Source organism: Onthophagus taurus, chromosome 3 (genome assembly GCF_036711975.1).
Source record: "Onthophagus taurus isolate NC chromosome 3, IU_Otau_3.0, whole genome shotgun sequence".
NCBI classification, from domain to species: domain Eukaryota; kingdom Metazoa; phylum Arthropoda; class Insecta; order Coleoptera; family Scarabaeidae; genus Onthophagus; species Onthophagus taurus.
In genome coordinates this window covers 27,933,951-27,950,621 of record NC_091968.1, presented here as the reverse complement: position 1 = coordinate 27,950,621, position 16,671 = coordinate 27,933,951, and the positions used below count along the sequence as shown (strand labels likewise).

At 39.5% G+C, this 16,671-nt stretch overlaps 1 protein-coding gene across 4 annotated transcripts in view; it reads left to right on the top strand.

Annotated features, from left to right (window-relative positions):
- LOC111428761 (transducin-like enhancer protein 4) overlaps nucleotides 1–16,671 on the top strand; it is a 200,846-nt gene that overhangs the window by 175,784 nt on the left and 8,391 nt on the right. For 2 of the 4 annotated variants that reach the window (XM_071194708.1, XM_071194706.1), the window contains 4 exons: nucleotides 5,586–5,687; nucleotides 13,849–14,191; nucleotides 14,245–14,419; nucleotides 16,372–16,621. In XM_071194708.1, coding sequence (XP_071050809.1) covers nucleotides 5,586–5,687; nucleotides 13,849–14,191; nucleotides 14,245–14,419; nucleotides 16,372–16,621 — 870 coding nt within the window. Of the gene's footprint in view, nucleotides 1–5,585; nucleotides 5,700–13,848; nucleotides 14,192–14,244; nucleotides 14,420–16,371; nucleotides 16,622–16,671 lie in introns of all 4 variants that reach the window. The other 2 variants (XM_071194707.1, XM_071194705.1) reach the window with 1 other exon arrangement.

Genomic DNA, 16,671 nt, shown 5'->3' with positions numbered 1-16,671 from the left:
TAACTAAATTAATAAGGGGATTTTAATTCCGGGTCTCTCCCTCTGAAAGCCGTGCTAATTATTATTCGAGAGCGAAGCACAAAGGGCGACTCCGCGTAAAGGCCCCGGATATAAAAAGAGGAGCCGGGAAAAGAAAATACGTCGGCGGCAAAATTTGCTCCCGCGGCTTTTTTCTCTACTCCCCTTCAAAAAGCTTTTTTTTCCCTCTCTACTGAAATAAAAAAAAAGTAAAAAAAAAGAACCCCGCTTAAAAAGAACACTTAATCATGTCTTTGGGGTGGTATTTTGTAACCTTTTACAAACTTTTAATTCAAAATTTAGTTATGATTAGAAATTTATATATAAATTCGCATACGATGACATGTTTACACGTTAATTCCGGGCATGTACACGTATTTCGTTGACTCGCGCCGACAGATGGCGTTCTACGCTCGGAGACACGCGCAATTCCCGTAAATACGAAGCGTTCCCTCGGGATCCACCACCACCATAAAATATTCATGTATGTATCGTGCCGAGGCGACGGCATCGTCGTCTTTTGAAACAACCCCCAAGCTTTGCGGGGGCGAAATATGAAATATTTATACCCTGTACGGCTTTGTTCCTTTGAGATGTCAAAACTCCTACAGATAAAATGCACGATGTATTTTATTTCTCCACATCTCATTTTTTTTGTAACATCTCATTGATTTACTTTTTTAAATGTACAAAATTAAAAAATGTTCATTTTTAAATTGGTAAACGTGACAAAAAAAGAGGGTTGGTTGTAGAGTCTTCTTGTAGGGAGTTTAACAATAGATTACGACACGTCTGGTCTTCGAAGCGAGAAAGCCGAAAGGCTTTTCCGGGGGAATGAATGCGAAAAGGGGTTGGTGGGAAGGTGAAGGGAGAAGAGGAATTGGGAAACCGACGGCGTGCCCCTGACAGAAAAATGTGCCCCGGGCCTTTCCGACCGCGTAAATTGATTAAGGGATGAAAACGGTCGTATTTTCCTTTTTTTTTTGGTTGTTTTTTTTTTCGCGGAATTCCACTTTTCCACCCCCTTTAACGCGACCTCATTTATTATGATTTTCGGAAACGGCGAAACTCGTCGTTCTTTTTGTGCTCGTTTATTTACGTTTAAAACATAAATTGATAGTTTTATTTTCCAGTAAAATGAATTTTTCAAGTAGCTTATTGATTAACCAAAAATAGGCCCCTTCAAACGAGTTGAAAGGATTGGGTTGGGTGGATGTTTACGATTTCATTACAACTTCCGTTGGGACTTCGAGGGCAGTAAATTCAGAAATCGGCAAAAGTTAGCGTGAAATCAGTAAGCCCGCCGGGGCCCTGGCAAGATTCCTAAACGTTCTCGTGATATTTCCGCATTTCCGGCGAGGAAATATACGTTTGGAAGCGTTCCAAAGCGACCACCCCTAGCGTGCGACGTCGACATAACATTCCAAACTCACCCCAACCACCCACGATTTCTTACTTTTCCCGAAACTCTTTTACAAGATTTACTCACAACATATCCAGTAAATAAAATCATTTTAAGAAGATTTCGTAATTCACATTTTTCAAAAAATATATAGTACAATATTAGTTTTTTATTTTCTCAATACAGATATTTGGAAATTTATATCTTCCCGAGTTCTTTCTGCTTAGAATTGCATAACTATCAAAAGCTTAAACCTTACGTTTTTGTTGCGAAAACTGTGACTAAAGATGAAATGTGAATAACGTTTTTTTCTAAATCATTCATTGTATGAAAGAAAGTGGGTTGAATAGAGCTGGGTTAGGTTGGGTTGGGTTGAGGAGAAAGAAAATCCAAATAGGTTGGACGATATGTAAGATATTGGATATAATGGTGCCAAGAGTGTGCTATTAATGCCACAAGCATGGGCATTTGGCAAGAGAATGTCTGGAAAAGGAAAAAAACGATCATCTATTGGTAGACCGTAAAGCAAATTCCTACTGTAGAGATTGTGATGAAGAGGGACATAGAATGGGAGGTATGACGTGTCCAAAATACCACCAATTGGTTAGCAATATGAAGAGGGGCAAAATAAGAGAGGAAGAGAAGGAGGATGGAAGGTCCATAGAGAATGAGAGGGAAGAGATAAGACGCCGGGGAGAAGGAAGGTGGTATTTTAAATCCATGTACATATCGGATATAGGTGGTAAGAAAAATAACGAAGAACGAAAACAAAAGGAACATAGTCACTCTACAATACCTCAGGAAGAAGGAACATCGGAAGAGGCCGAGACCATAGAGGTAAGCGAGGGTGGAAATGGATAGATTTCTTATACTAAACGTATATACTTCAGAAAAACCTAAACAGATGTCTAGAAGCAATGAATCTTGCAGAGGAAAAGTGCCAGATAGAAGAAGTGGATGTTGTTCTAGTATCAAAGCCAAATAAGAAGAAGGTTAACGGTGCGAACTCATTTACAGACTGTGAGAGTGACGTCGCTATAAAGATTTTTAATAGAAGAATGACGATAAGGGGATGTAAAAGAGGAAAGAGATATGTTGCAGTCAGAGTACATCGGGATTGAATGCTATATGTCACCAAATGAAACATGGAAGCCTTTGAGGAAAGATTGGAAAAGATGAGGGATATGCTGGGAAGAGAGAGGGAAAAGTTGGATTGGGTTGTCTTGCGTTGAATTATCTAGGATTGGATGGAGTTGTCGTTTGGGGTAGGATGGTTTTGGTTGGATTAGATTAGGTGGGATTGGGCTAAGTTGTCTTGGATTGAGTTGTTTTGGGTTGAATTAGATTAGGTTAGCTTGGGTTGGATTGAATTGAGTTGGGTTGAGTTGACGTGAGTTGTTGTAGAATAGTTGAAGCTTCCAAATTGTTTTGGATTAAGCTGTTTTGTGTTGGGTTGCGTAGTTTTAGGTTATTTTCAGTTAGATAGTTTTAGGTTGGATTGGGTTGTCTTGAGTAGGGTTTGTCTTGAGTTGAACTATCTAGGATTGGATTGAGTTATCGTAGGTTATGTTGATTTCGGTTGGAGTGGGATGGTTTTGGATGAGTTAGATTAGGTGGGGTGGGCTAAGTTGTCTTGGATTGAGTTGGATTTTTTTTTGAGATAGATTAGATTTGGTTATCGGATTTATTTGGGTTGAGTTGCGTGAGTTATCGTAGAATAGTTGAAACTTCCAAATTGTCTTGGATTAGATTGTTTTGTATTGGGTTGGGTTATTTCGAGTTGTCTTGGGTTGGGTAGTTTTAGGATGGATTGGGTTGTCTGCAGTTAGATTGTCTTGAGTTGAATCATCTAGGATTAAATTGAGTTGTCATAGGTTGGGTGTGAGTGGGGTCGTTTTGGTTGTATTGGATTATGCTTGGTTGCCTTGGGCCGAATTATTTTGAGTTGGATTGGATTGGGTTACTTTGAGTTGAGTTGGGTTTGGTTGAGTTGACATGAGTTGTTGTGGAAAAATGTACAAATCAAATACTGAAAGATTGTGTAAAAACCAATCCTAACGTGTTCCTAAATGTTTTTAATCGGAGCTTCGAAATAGAAGAATTTCCTGAAATGTGGAGAAGAGCGGAATTGGTGTTGATTGAAAAACTGAAAAAGGAAAATGAAGAAAACCAATACAGACTGCTATGCTTACTGAGTACAGTCTGAAAGCTATTTGAAACAATAATTAATAAACGACTCATAGAATACCTAGAGAAAAACAAGTTAATCTCCAACGTGTAATTCGGTTACAGGAAAGAAATGAGTACAGTAGACGCCATAATGAAGATAACGATTGACTCATCGTGGTTATAGGGTGATGACCCTATTAGATGTGGAGAACGCATTTAATTCAGAGCCTTAAAAGAAACTACTTAGAGCCCTTAAAAGTTGTGATGTACCTACAACGATAAGAAAGTTAATGAATAGTTATCAATCTAGAAGAACAGTGGCATTTCCGGATGGCAGAGAAAAGAAAATGCCCGCTGGCGTACCACAGGGATCGATGATTGGAGGGACACTGTGGAACGTGTACTATGAGGGAGTACTGCGAATGAAGACAGAGAGCGGGGTGAATATAGTAGGCCACGCAGATGATATAGCAGTGATGGTACAAGGAATGGAAACGGGGGAAGCGAAAGATAAGGCCGCGTACTGTCTCAAAAACATAAGTGCAAAACTGGAAGAGATGGGGCTTCAGTTGGTACCACACAAAACAGAAGACGTGGACTAAAAAAGATTAAATAAAAGTGGGTTACCTTGTGTTGAATTGGGTTTGGTTGAGTTGAAATGAGTTGTCGTGGGAAAGTTGAAACTTCTCCCAGAAGTAGTGTTCAAGTTATAACTCTTGCCAGTATAAATTTAAAATAATATGATTTGTAATGCTCCCCGTAAGTGTTAACGAATCTTTAAAGTTTCTGTTTCAATCGCAAAAATCGATTAGTAGAAACCTTGCAAAACCTTGATCAACAAAATAGGCTACAAATCTTAGACTGAACGAAAGCTTCAATTTCTTTACTATTTCTTGAGTTTGGCCTTCAAGAATTCCTCATTACATTCAAGAGATTAATGACCCAGAAAGTTCTATTGCGATATCGAAACTCCATCTCGAACTTTCAAGTCCGCTACAATTAAGCCTTATTAACAGATAGTACAGTGTGTTAATTAATTATCGTACCCGACGTCATTATTGCAAGTATGCAACCAATATCACAGCGCAATACGCATCATACGTAAATCGTGTATTGCAATAAAAATACTGTAATATTGGTTGCATACGTCGGGTACGATAATTAATTAACACATTGTACATTTATTATCACCAACATCATTTAGCAAAAACGCAGTTTATAAATTCTCATAATTAGGGTTGTTACAGCATGGTAATTGTGTGGATGTGTCAAAAAAAGAAGAGAAATTGGATATGAACATGTTTTCGAAACACGTACGTAACAATTGTTCCTCTTTTGTCGTATCGCGGCCTTTCTACTACATTTTTAACCGGGACCGTGTGGCAGATTTGTGGCCGGACCGTTTTCGAGCGTCGCCGCACGAGGGGGCGCCACCGACGACAATAAAGCCCGACTTTATTGTCCGCAATAAACTGCGCGCCCCCTCCGGCGGTAGTACGAACTTCGCCCGCACCACTTCACTACTTTAATATTGTATCATCATCGTCGTGAAACCTCCAACCTCTTTCCACCTACTTTATATCTCTTTCTTTAAAGTACTGTCAAACCATAAAATAGCGATTTTCTCTGCGAATTCTTATTAAATCGTCATAATGATGTTTCGGAATTCGAATATGTATTTATGGTTGCACGTGGATTTGTCAGGATTTGAATTCAGTCACGGAAGGGCGTATTTCACGCGGTATTTATTCGACCGTTCCAGCTTCGCGTCAAATATACAGAGTTCCGCGCATTTTACCTTGTCCCATCAATCAACGCGGTTGAAGTGCGCATAAACATGTGTGAATTGTGGTCATGAACGTTCCCGAATGTGCAAAACGTTCGATATGTTCATAACCACACCGAGTGATCATTTTCATTCACTCGTTTCCACATTTTACTATTTTAATAAACTTTCGATTTCCAAAACGATTAATTTTATTTTATTTTCTTGCAGAGAAGTTCAATATCACCGGCTGAACGTGAAAAATACAGGCCACGAACCCCACAGGAACCTGACCATAAAAAAGTGAAGAAAGAAGAAAAGGAGCTAGGGCACGTAAGTATTAAAGTACGTAAAAACATCTTAACATACTATTGACGTTGTCTGTAGTAGAGTTTTTCGTCTAGAAGAGTAAATAAGTTCTTTTAATAACTTATATACAGTGTTATTAGTTATTATTAATTAATTATCATACCCAACGCCATCATTGCAAGTATGCAACCAATATCGCAAATCGCGTATTTCAATACCAGTACTGTGATAGTGGTTGCATACTTGCGAAGATGACGTCGAGTACAATAATTAATTAACACACTGTACTCTTTAGTTTGACAAATAACAATACTAAACCCGATGTTATTTTAGAGCGTTAAAGTAACTGTACACCCGAATTAGATGAAGTCATAACAAGTAAATGTTATGAAAAAAAAGTCGTAATACCAAGTGAATGTATAAATAATTCTCGAGTCGTAAAACGTCGCCGTTGCTTTCCGCGTATTATTATTACTTGACCGCGTCATTTGCCCCGTTCGTTCGTTCGTCCGAACATTAAGTGCATCTATAAAAGCCGGGTACGGAACGACTCGCAAACGTATTACTGCTGTAAATAAGTTATAGAGCAAATGGAGGCATTAAGGATGTGCGTAGAATGGCTATTTAATGGCTGTTATTCAATTGCCTTGATGGGTAAGTATTGAAACGTGATCGATTACCAAGCGCTCAGACGCTAAACAGATAGTATGGGATACCTTTACGATAAATATATTATACGTTTTTTATAAAGGTTTCGATATAAAGCCATATATAGTTTTCTAGATGTGTTTTAAATTACATCATGAATATTGAAAATCGTTATCGTTATAATTCATATCTTGTGGTATTTATGTACGAGTACATACACTGTCGTCGATTATGTTGACCACTTATATGTTAACTATTAATGCTTATTACGTACAGTGAAACCTCTCATATAAGCGGACAGTCATGGTTCCGCTGATTTTGTCCGCTTATTGAAGGTGTTATTAGTGCAATACTAGAACTAACACTAGACCGAGAACTAGAAACATTCGGATTTAGCCGCACGTCTCTCAAGACGGCTAAACCCGAATGGTTCTAGTTCTAGGTCTTGTGTTAGTTCTAGTGATAGTGCTAATGTAAAACTAGAACTAACACTAGAGCTAGAACTAGAATCATTCAGATTTAGCCGCATGTCTCTCAAGACGGCTAAACCCGAATGATTCTAGTTCTAGATCTTGTGTTAGTTCTAGTGATAGTGCTAATGTAAAACTAGAATTAACACTAGACTTAGAGCTAGAAACATTCGGATTTAGCCGCACGTCTCTCAAGACGGCTAAACCCGAATGGTTCTAGTTCTAGGTCTTGTGTTAGTTCTAGTGATAGTGCTAGTGTAAAACTAGAACTAGCACAAGACCTAGAACTAGAATCGTTCGGATTTAGCCGCACGTCTCTCAAGACGGCTAAACCCAAATGATTCTAGTTCTAGATCTTGTGTTAGTTCTAGTGATAGTGCTAATGTAAAACTAGAACTAACACTAGAGCTAGAACTAGAATCATTCAGATTTAGCCGCATGTCTCTCAAGACGGCTAAACCCGAATGATTCTAGTTCTAGATCTTGTGTTAGTTCTAGTGATAGTGCTAATGTAAAACTAGAATTAACACTAGACTTAGAGCTAGAAACATTCGGATTTAGCCGCACGTCTCTCAAGACGGCTAAACCCGAATGGTTCTAGTTCTAGGTCTTGTGTTAGTTCTAGTGATAGTGCTAGTGTAAAACTAGAACTAGCACAAGACCTAGAACTAGAATCGTTCGGATTTAGCCACACGTCTCTCAAGACGGCTAAACCCAAATGATTCTAGTTCTAGATCTTGTGTTAGTTCTAGTGATAGTGCTAATGTAAAACTAGAACTAACACTAGAGCTAGAACTAGAATCATTCAGATTTAGCCGCATGTCTCTCAAGACGGCTAAACCCGAATGATTCTAGTTCTAGGTCTTGTGTTAGTTCTAGTGATAGTGCTAATGTAAAACTAGAACTAACACTAGAGCTAGAACTAGAATCATTCAGATTTAGCCGCATGTCTCTCAAGACAGCTAAACCCGAATGGTTCTAGTTCTAGGTCTTGTGTTAGTTCTAGTGATAGTGCTAGTGTAAAACTAGAACTAGCACAAGACCTAGAACTAGAATCGTTCGGATTTAGCCGCACGTCTCTCAAGACGGCTAAACCCAAATGATTCTAGTTCTAGATCTTGTGTTAGTTCTAGTGATAGTGCTAATGTAAAACTAGAACTAACACTAGAGCTAGAACTAGAATCATTCAGATTTAGCCGCATGTCTCTCAAGACGGCTAAACCCGAATGATTCTAGTTCTAGATCTTGTGTTAGTTCTAGTGATAGTGCTAATGTAAAACTAGAATTAACACTAGACTTAGAGCTAGAAACATTCGGATTTAGCCGCACGTCTCTCAAGACGGCTAAACCCGAATGGTTCTAGTTCTAGGTCTTGTGTTAGTTCTAGTGATAGTGCTAGTGTAAAACTAGAACTAGCACAAGACCTAGAACTAGAATCGTTCGGATTTAGCCGCACGTCTCTCAAGACGGCTAAACCCAAATGATTCTAGTTCTAGATCTTGTGTTAGTTCTAGTGATAGTGCTAATGTAAAACTAGAACTAACACTAGAGCTAGAACTAGAATCATTCAGATTTAGCCGCATGTCTCTCAAGACGGCTAAACCCGAATGATTCTAGTTCTAGATCTTGTGTTAGTTCTAGTGATAGTGCTAATGTAAAACTAGAATTAACACTAGACTTAGAGCTAGAAACATTCGGATTTAGCCGCACGTCTCTCAAGACGGCTAAACCCGAATGGTTCTAGTTCTAGGTCTTGTGTTAGTTCTAGTGATAGTGCTAGTGTAAAACTAGAACTAGCACAAGACCTAGAACTAGAATCGTTCGGATTTAGCCACACGTCTCTCAAGACGGCTAAACCCAAATGATTCTAGTTCTAGATCTTGTGTTAGTTCTAGTGATAGTGCTAATGTAAAACTAGAACTAACACTAGAGCTAGAACTAGAATCATTCAGATTTAGCCGCATGTCTCTCAAGACGGCTAAACCCGAATGATTCTAGTTCTAGGTCTTGTGTTAGTTCTAGTGATAGTGCTAATGTAAAACTAGAACTAACACTAGAGCTAGAACTAGAATCATTCAGATTTAGCCGCATGTCTCTCAAGACAGCTAAACCCGAATGGTTCTAGTTCTAGGTCTTGTGTTAGTTCTAGTGATAGTGCTAGTGTAAAACTAGAACTAGCACAAGACCTAGAACTAGAATCGTTCGGATTTAGCCGCACGTCTCTCAAGACGGCTAAACCCAAATGATTCTAGTTCTAGATCTTGTGTTAGTTCTAGTGATAGTGCTAATGTAAAACTAGAACTAACACTAGAGCTAGAACTAGAATCATTCAGATTTAGCCGCATGTCTCTCAAGACGGCTAAACCCGAATGATTCTAGTTCTAGATCTTGTGTTAGTTCTAGTGATAGTGCTAATGTAAAACTAGAATTAACACTAGACTTAGAGCTAGAAACATTCGGATTTAGCCGCACGTCTCTCAAGACGGCTAAACCCGAATGGTTCTAGTTCTAGGTCTTGTGTTAGTTCTAGTGATAGTGCTAGTGTAAAACTAGAACTAGCACAAGACCTAGAACTAGAATCGTTCGGATTTAGCCACACGTCTCTCAAGACTGCTAAATCCGAATGATTCTAGTTCTAGGTCTTGTGTTAGTTCTAGTGATAGTGCTAGTGTAAAACTAGAACTAGCACAAGACCTAGAACTAGAATCATTCGGATTTAGCCGCACGTCTCTCAAGACGGCTAAACCCGAATGATTCTAGTTCTAGGTCTTGTGTTAGTTCTAGTGATAGTGCTAGTGTAAAACTAGAACTAGCACAAGACCTAGAACTAGAATCATTCGGATTTAGCCGCACGTCTCTCAAGACGGCTAAATCCGAATGAATCTACTTCTAGGTCTTGTGTTAGTTCTAATAATAGTACCTGTGCAATACTAGGACTAACACAAGACCTAGAACTAGAATCATTCGGATTTAGCCGCACGTCTCTCAAGACGGCTAAATCCGAATGAATCTAGTTCTCGATCTTGTGTTAGTTCTAATAATAGTACCTGTGTAATACTAAAACTAACACAAGACCTAGAATTAGAATCATTCGGATTTAGCCGCACGTCTCTCAAGACGGCTAAACCCGAATCTTTCTAGTTCTAGGTCTAGTGTTAGTTCTAGTTTTAGTTCAATAAAAATATGCATCATTGTGATATCTTATGTTAACTAGCGCTACCTATCACTATCACTAGAACTAAAAACATTCAGACATGTTGCATTTATGTAGGCAAAGTAACTAGGTACGCCCTGGTTTCCATGGAAATATATTTTTGTATATTGTTGTATACTTTGAAAGCCTCGTTATATGTAGTAATTGTGTGGCTGCTTTCAACATTGTCACACTCAAGATCTTCTTTTTCTTCTTCTAATGCAGGATCATGTTCAATTATATTTTCAATCATATCGTCAATGTTCAAACTCATCTCTTCTATTGCTACAATATCATCGATTCGAACATAATTTTCAAGATTTTCTTGTGTTATGTTCATGTCATTAGCACACATTGGAAAACAAACTGTGACTAACGTTTTTTTCTAAATCATTCAGTGTATGAAAGGAAGTGGGTTGAATAGAGCTGGGTTAGGTTGTTTTTGGTTGGAGTAGATTACCTTGAGTTGGAATGAATTGTCTATTAGATTGTTTTGTGTTGAGTTGGGTTGCGATGGGTGGAGTTATTTAGAGTTGTCTTGGGTTGGGTAGTTTTAGGTTGGATTGGGTTGTCTTGAGTTTGATTTGTCTTGAGTTGAAATATCTACGATTTAATGGACTTGTCGTAGGTTATCTTGGTTTGGGTTGGAGTAGGATGATTTTGGTTGGGTTAGATTAGGTGGGGTTGAGCTAAGTTGTCTTGAATTGAGTTGTTTTGAGTTGGATTAGATTGAGTTTTCTTGGGATAGATTCAATTGAGTTGGGTTGAGTTGACGTGAATTGTTGCAGGATAGTTGAAACTTCCAGATTGTCTTGAATTAAGCTGTTTTGTGTTGAGTTGGGTTACCTGGAGTTGTCTTGGGTTGAGCAGTTTTAGGTTGAATTGGGTTATCTTCAGTTGAATAGTTTTAGGTTGGATTGGGTTGTCTTGAGTTGAGTTTGTCTTGAGTTGAATTATCTATGATTGGATTGAGTTGTCGTAGGTTATCTTGATTTCGGTTGGAGTGGTATGATTTTTCACATTTAGTAGGGTTGGATTGAATTGAGTTGGGTTGAGTTGACGTGAGTTGTCTTGGGTTGGGTAGTTTTAGGTTGGCTTTGGGTTGTCTTTAGTTGAATCATCTAGGATTAAATTGAGTTGTCATGGGTTGGGTGTGAGTGGGATCGTTTTGGTTGTATTGGATGGGGCTAAGTTGTCTTGGCCTGAGTTATTTTGAGTTGGATTAGATAATCCAACTGGTATAACTTTCAAGACTTTCTGTGTTATGTTCATTTCATTGACACACATTCGCATTTGAACTATCGTAGATAAAAGCAGTTAATCTTCTGGATTCCATTCGAATGATGTAGAATCGCCATTATTTTTTTGAAAACCAGCTTTTTAGAAGCAATTTTGCATCGTTGCTGTCAAAACTTTATTCCAGGCTGTTTTAATGTAATAGAGTGCTTCTAAAACATTTATGGACTTCACTAACTCTGAAGCAGATCTTATTTGATCCCCTGGCCTAATGGTTGTGGCATCCTGATGTGGTATTGGGAGAGTAAAAAGATAACTTTTATGTTTTGCCACCATCAAATCTTCTTTTTTCCCTACCATATTAGCACAAAATAGAATTGTAACTTGGTTGCTTGTTGCACTTTGGCAACATTTAATTTTTGTGCTATTTCATGAGCTTTGGTCTTCACTAAACGTCTCGATAATGGAATGTTTTGGGAGCAACATTTTGGAAACTCCTTTATCAGAAATTTATCTAAAACGCAATCTACCAAAGTTATTAAGATTTAATCTTGAAATCTATTTTTACTGTGTAACAAAAATTACTGAAAAATGGATTATAAATAATAAATGCATTTTATACTTTTTATGAAGACTCTGTAAGAGATAAATTTTAGTTCCTAACGTCCTCGAAAACTAATTAGTTCGCGCCACCTACCGCCCGTCCCCGGTAACATTTACATTACAAGCGTCCCGGCAGACTGTTAACGATCCCGTTCCCCTTTTCCGCCACCTTCCCCCCAACCGGGTACCGCCACCGCTGCCGCAGCGGCCGCTGTCGTGTTCGATCAGGCAACACTATCACCTCGCGCCGCTTAATTGCGGATTAATCCGTCGAGCAGCGCCGCTACAGCAGCGCCCCCAATTAGCGCGACGGCGAAAACACGAGCTCCGACGCCAGTGGCGGCGGCTGTGTTACAGGATGGGGGAGAAAGCTAATACGACAGCTCAAACTTCACGTAACTACGATTTGCCTAACTACGATTGATTCAAATGACAGAATAAATTAGAGTGATTATTAATATTCTTTTAAAAGCTGAAATAAAAGCTTTAAACCGTGGAGAATAGGATGCGAGCGGAACACAATGAGAATGCGACCGGAAACACCTCCAGCATTTAGGTCAAAGCAATCCTCTCGCTCCAATTCCGAAAGAGGGCGCGCGTTCCGAGCGCATTACGCTGACGGCGGTGGTTGTAGCGTCGCCCCCTCTTCTCGTTAGTCTAATGTCTTTCCGGCGCGAGAGTCTTTTGTTCCGACGGCGTCGCCGCCTAGGGGCGTCCGCCGTCGTTGCGCGAAGACATTTTACATTATAATAAAACGTTCTCCGGGCATTTACGGCAGCTCCACTAGCTCCCCCTGTTTACGACGCCGCGCATTACGTTTACGAGCGCCATCTAGCGCCCTGCTGAAATTGCTCTACGCTGACGACGCCGCTTGCCGCAAGACATAAAAACCTATACACATATCTTATAGACATATCTTATATCTTTTAAGGCGAATACATATTAGAAACAATAATTTTTTTATTAAAAGGAATTGTTTGTTTCGGTACAATAATGAATTATTAAATAAACTTAATAAAACGATAAGTTTAAAGAAAAGAAGATACACCCTTAACAAGTGGCGGTCATAAATCGAACCAATAGGCCGTAAACCGCTAAAGGAGCGGCTTCTTTATGCTGATCCGATTTAATGCCATACGAAAAAGCGTCCTCACAGGAATAAATCGAGTTAACGAGCTCTGGCCACCTATCAGTGAAACCGATAAATTCCATTCGGACACTCGATTTAGTCTCTTCGACTTTTTTGTTGCCATATCCTTCGTGATAGTCGGCGTCCGTCCTCGCCAAAGTTCGTCTTCGTTTTAAATCACCACCGTCGTATGCGCATACATAATATACGTGAGAGGCACAGAATTACCAATTAAAATGCTCTCGCTCCCCATCCCGATGGACGAGCCGCCACTGGACGCGCTACACTCGGTACTCACGCTAACCACTAAACTACACGGCGGAAAGCTGTCGCCCCGTTCGCAAACGAATGAGTTTATTAACATTCCCCCGCGAATACAACGTATCTCTCCTCTCTCCTTTTTGCTACCGGTGCGGCTTACCATGCAAATTTGTAAACAAAAAGAAAATGGGGGAGCACGTAAACTCAAAGCCCGTGTGTGTTCGAACACGCCCGGAACATGCGAGAACCCGATCCGTTCGATCAACCAGTACAGATAACGAGCATTGGCAAACTGGTTTTTCGTTCTCATCCCCTATTTACCATATAATAGTACGCCGCTGTTGTTCGTTGCATTCATTCGTTCGTACCCTTACATGGTGGATCTTGGTTCGAAACAAAGTAATAATTAAAAATGTAAAAAGAATATAGTAGTGTATTTTATTGCATGTTCTTTATGTATCAATAAGTACAGTGTGTTAATTAAGTCATCATTATGCAACCAATATCGCAAATCGCATATTGCAATACCAATACTGTGAGAGTGGTTGCATACTTGAAATGATGACGTCGGGTACGATAATTAATTAACACACTGTACAAAGAAAATAAGTAACCAAGCATTATTTTTCTTTGTTAATTTCCTAGCATAGTGACGGCGAAAAAAGTGATCAAGACCTGGTGGTAGATGACGCATCAGAAGATCCAGTATCACCACCAAACGGTACAGCATCCCCGAGAGAAAACGGAATTGATAAACTACCAAAAAAGGAACACCCAGGTCCTCACAGTCCCCGATCGGGAACTTCCAGTAACGCTTCAACACCCTCAACGAAAAAATTAGACGGGGAAAAACCAACAACACCCATTTCAAAACCTGTAACCCCAACTTCCGGTACTCCCGGAGCAGCCGGAGGAAGCGGATTAAAACCGGTTGTAAAACCACCCGCTTTGGGACAATACCCTTCATACCTCGCTGGTATGTCAAATGGTAAATTAAAAATTGTTCTTTGTAGAATCGTATTTGATTGTGTATTTTTTTAGGTGCTTCAGCACATGATTTTCAAGCAGCAGCGGCTGGGGCTTATGGTGCAATGCATAACAATTTACCGCCGGCTTTAAATAATTACCCGAGGCAACTCCAAGTGGGATATGACCCACATTCTCAAATCAGGGCACCTGTTGTACCAGGAATCGCTGGAATACCAGGCGGAAAACCGTAAGTAACAAATTAATTAACCTTCGAGTGGGCGCGCTATCATAAAATTTATGACATTTTTGGTTTTTATAATATAACTCTTATAAATTATAAAAGACAAAAAATTTACATATTAATTGCACGTGTGATTGAAGACGCACGGCAAAACCCAATACTTTCAAGTTCTAGGTCTAGTGTTAGTTCTAGTTTTTTACTAGCACTATCACTACAAGTAACACAAGTCCTAGAACTAGAATCATTCGGGTTTAGGCGTCTTGAGAAACGTGCGGCTAAGCCCAAATGATTCTAGTGTTAGTTCTAGTTTTACACTAGCACTATCACTAGAACTAACACAAGACCTAGAACTAGAGTCATTCGGGTTTAGCCGTCTTGAGAGACGTGCGGCTAAACCCGAAAGTTTCTAATTCTAGGTCTAGTGTTAGTTCTAGTGACAGTGTTAGGTAGTGCTAGTATGCACTAGATAGCGCTAGATTCTATATTGTTATTGAACTAAAACTAGAACTATCACTAGAACTAACACAAGACCTAGAACTAGAATCATTCTGGTTTAGCCGTCTTGAGAGACATGCGGCTAAATCCGAATGTTTCTAGTTCTGGGTCTGGTGTTAGTTCTAGTTTTACACCATCACTAGAACTAACACAAGACCTAGAACTGGAATCATTCGGGTTTAGCCGTCTTGAGAGACGTGCGGCTAAACCTGAATGTTTCTAGTTCTAGGTCTACTGTTAGTTCTAGTGACAATGTTAGGTAGTGCTAATATGCACTAGATAGCGTTAGATTCTATATTGTTATTGAACTAAAACTAGAACTAACACTAGACCTAGAACTAGAAAGTAAGGGGTTTAGCCGTGCGTCTGAAGACGCACGGCTAAACCCAAAACTTTCTGGTTCTAGGTCTAGTGTTAGTTCTAGTTTTACACTAGCACTATAACTAGAACTAACACAAGACCTAGAACTAGAATCATTCGGGTTTAGCCGTCTTGAGAGACGTGCGGCTAAATCCGATTGTTTCTAGTTCTGGGTCTAGTGTTAGTTCTAGTTTTACACTAGCACTAGAACTAACACAAGACCTAGAACTAGAATCATTCGAATTTAGCCGTCTTGAGAGACGTGCGGCTAAATCCGAATGGTTCTAGTTCTAGGTCTAGTGTTAATTCTAGTTTTACACTAACACTATCACTAGAACTAACACAAGACCTAGAACTAGAATCATTCGGGTTTAGCCGTCTTGAGAGACGTGCGGCTAAATCCGATTGTTTCTAGTTCTGGGTCTAGTATTAGTTCTAGTTTTACACTAGCACTAGAACTAACACAAGACCTAGAACTAGAACCATTCGGATTTAGCCGTCTTGAGAGACGTGCGGCTAAATCCGAATGTTTCTAGTTCTGGGTCTAGTGTTAGTTCTAGTTTTACACTAGCACTAGAACTAACACAAGACCTAGAACTAGAATCATTCGGGTTTAGCCGTCTTGAGAGACGTGCGGCTAAATCCGAATGTTTCTAGTTCTAGGTCTAATGTTAATTCTAGTTTTACACTATCACTAGAACTAACACAAGACCTAAAACTAGAATCATTCGGGTTTAGCCGTCTTGAGAGACGTGCGGCTAAATCTGAATGTTTCTAGTTCTAGGTCTACTATTAGTTCTAGTTTTACACTAGCATTATCACTAGAACTAACACAAGACCTAGAACTAGAATCATTCGGATTTAGCCGTCTTGAGAGACGTTCGGCTAAATCCGAATGTTTTTAGTTCTAGGTCAATGTTAGTTCTAGTGACAATAGTAGGTAGCGCTAGTTAGCATAAGAAATCAGTATTCAGCATTTGATTGTAGGATATTTTTGTTGAACGAAAAGTACCTGATGTGATAAAATTTATGACATGCGCCCGCTCGAAGGTTAATTTAAAATAATAATACACTAATAAACGAATTATTTATTTGATTTGTAGGGCTTATTCCTTTCATGTGAGCGCAGAAGGTCAAATGCAACCGGTACCATTTCCACCGGACGCTTTGATAGGACCGGGAATACCAAGACATGCCCGTCAAATCAACACGTTGAGTCATGGGGAGGTTGTGTGCGCCGTTACGATATCGAACCCGACAAAGTACGTTTATACGGGCGGTAAAGGGTGCGTTAAAGTTTGGGATATTAGCCAACCCGGTTCTAAGAGTCCCGTTTCCCAACTGGATTGCTTAGTAAGTAAACGTTCGAAACAATCATCACCGTTAATTTGAGTTAATTTTTT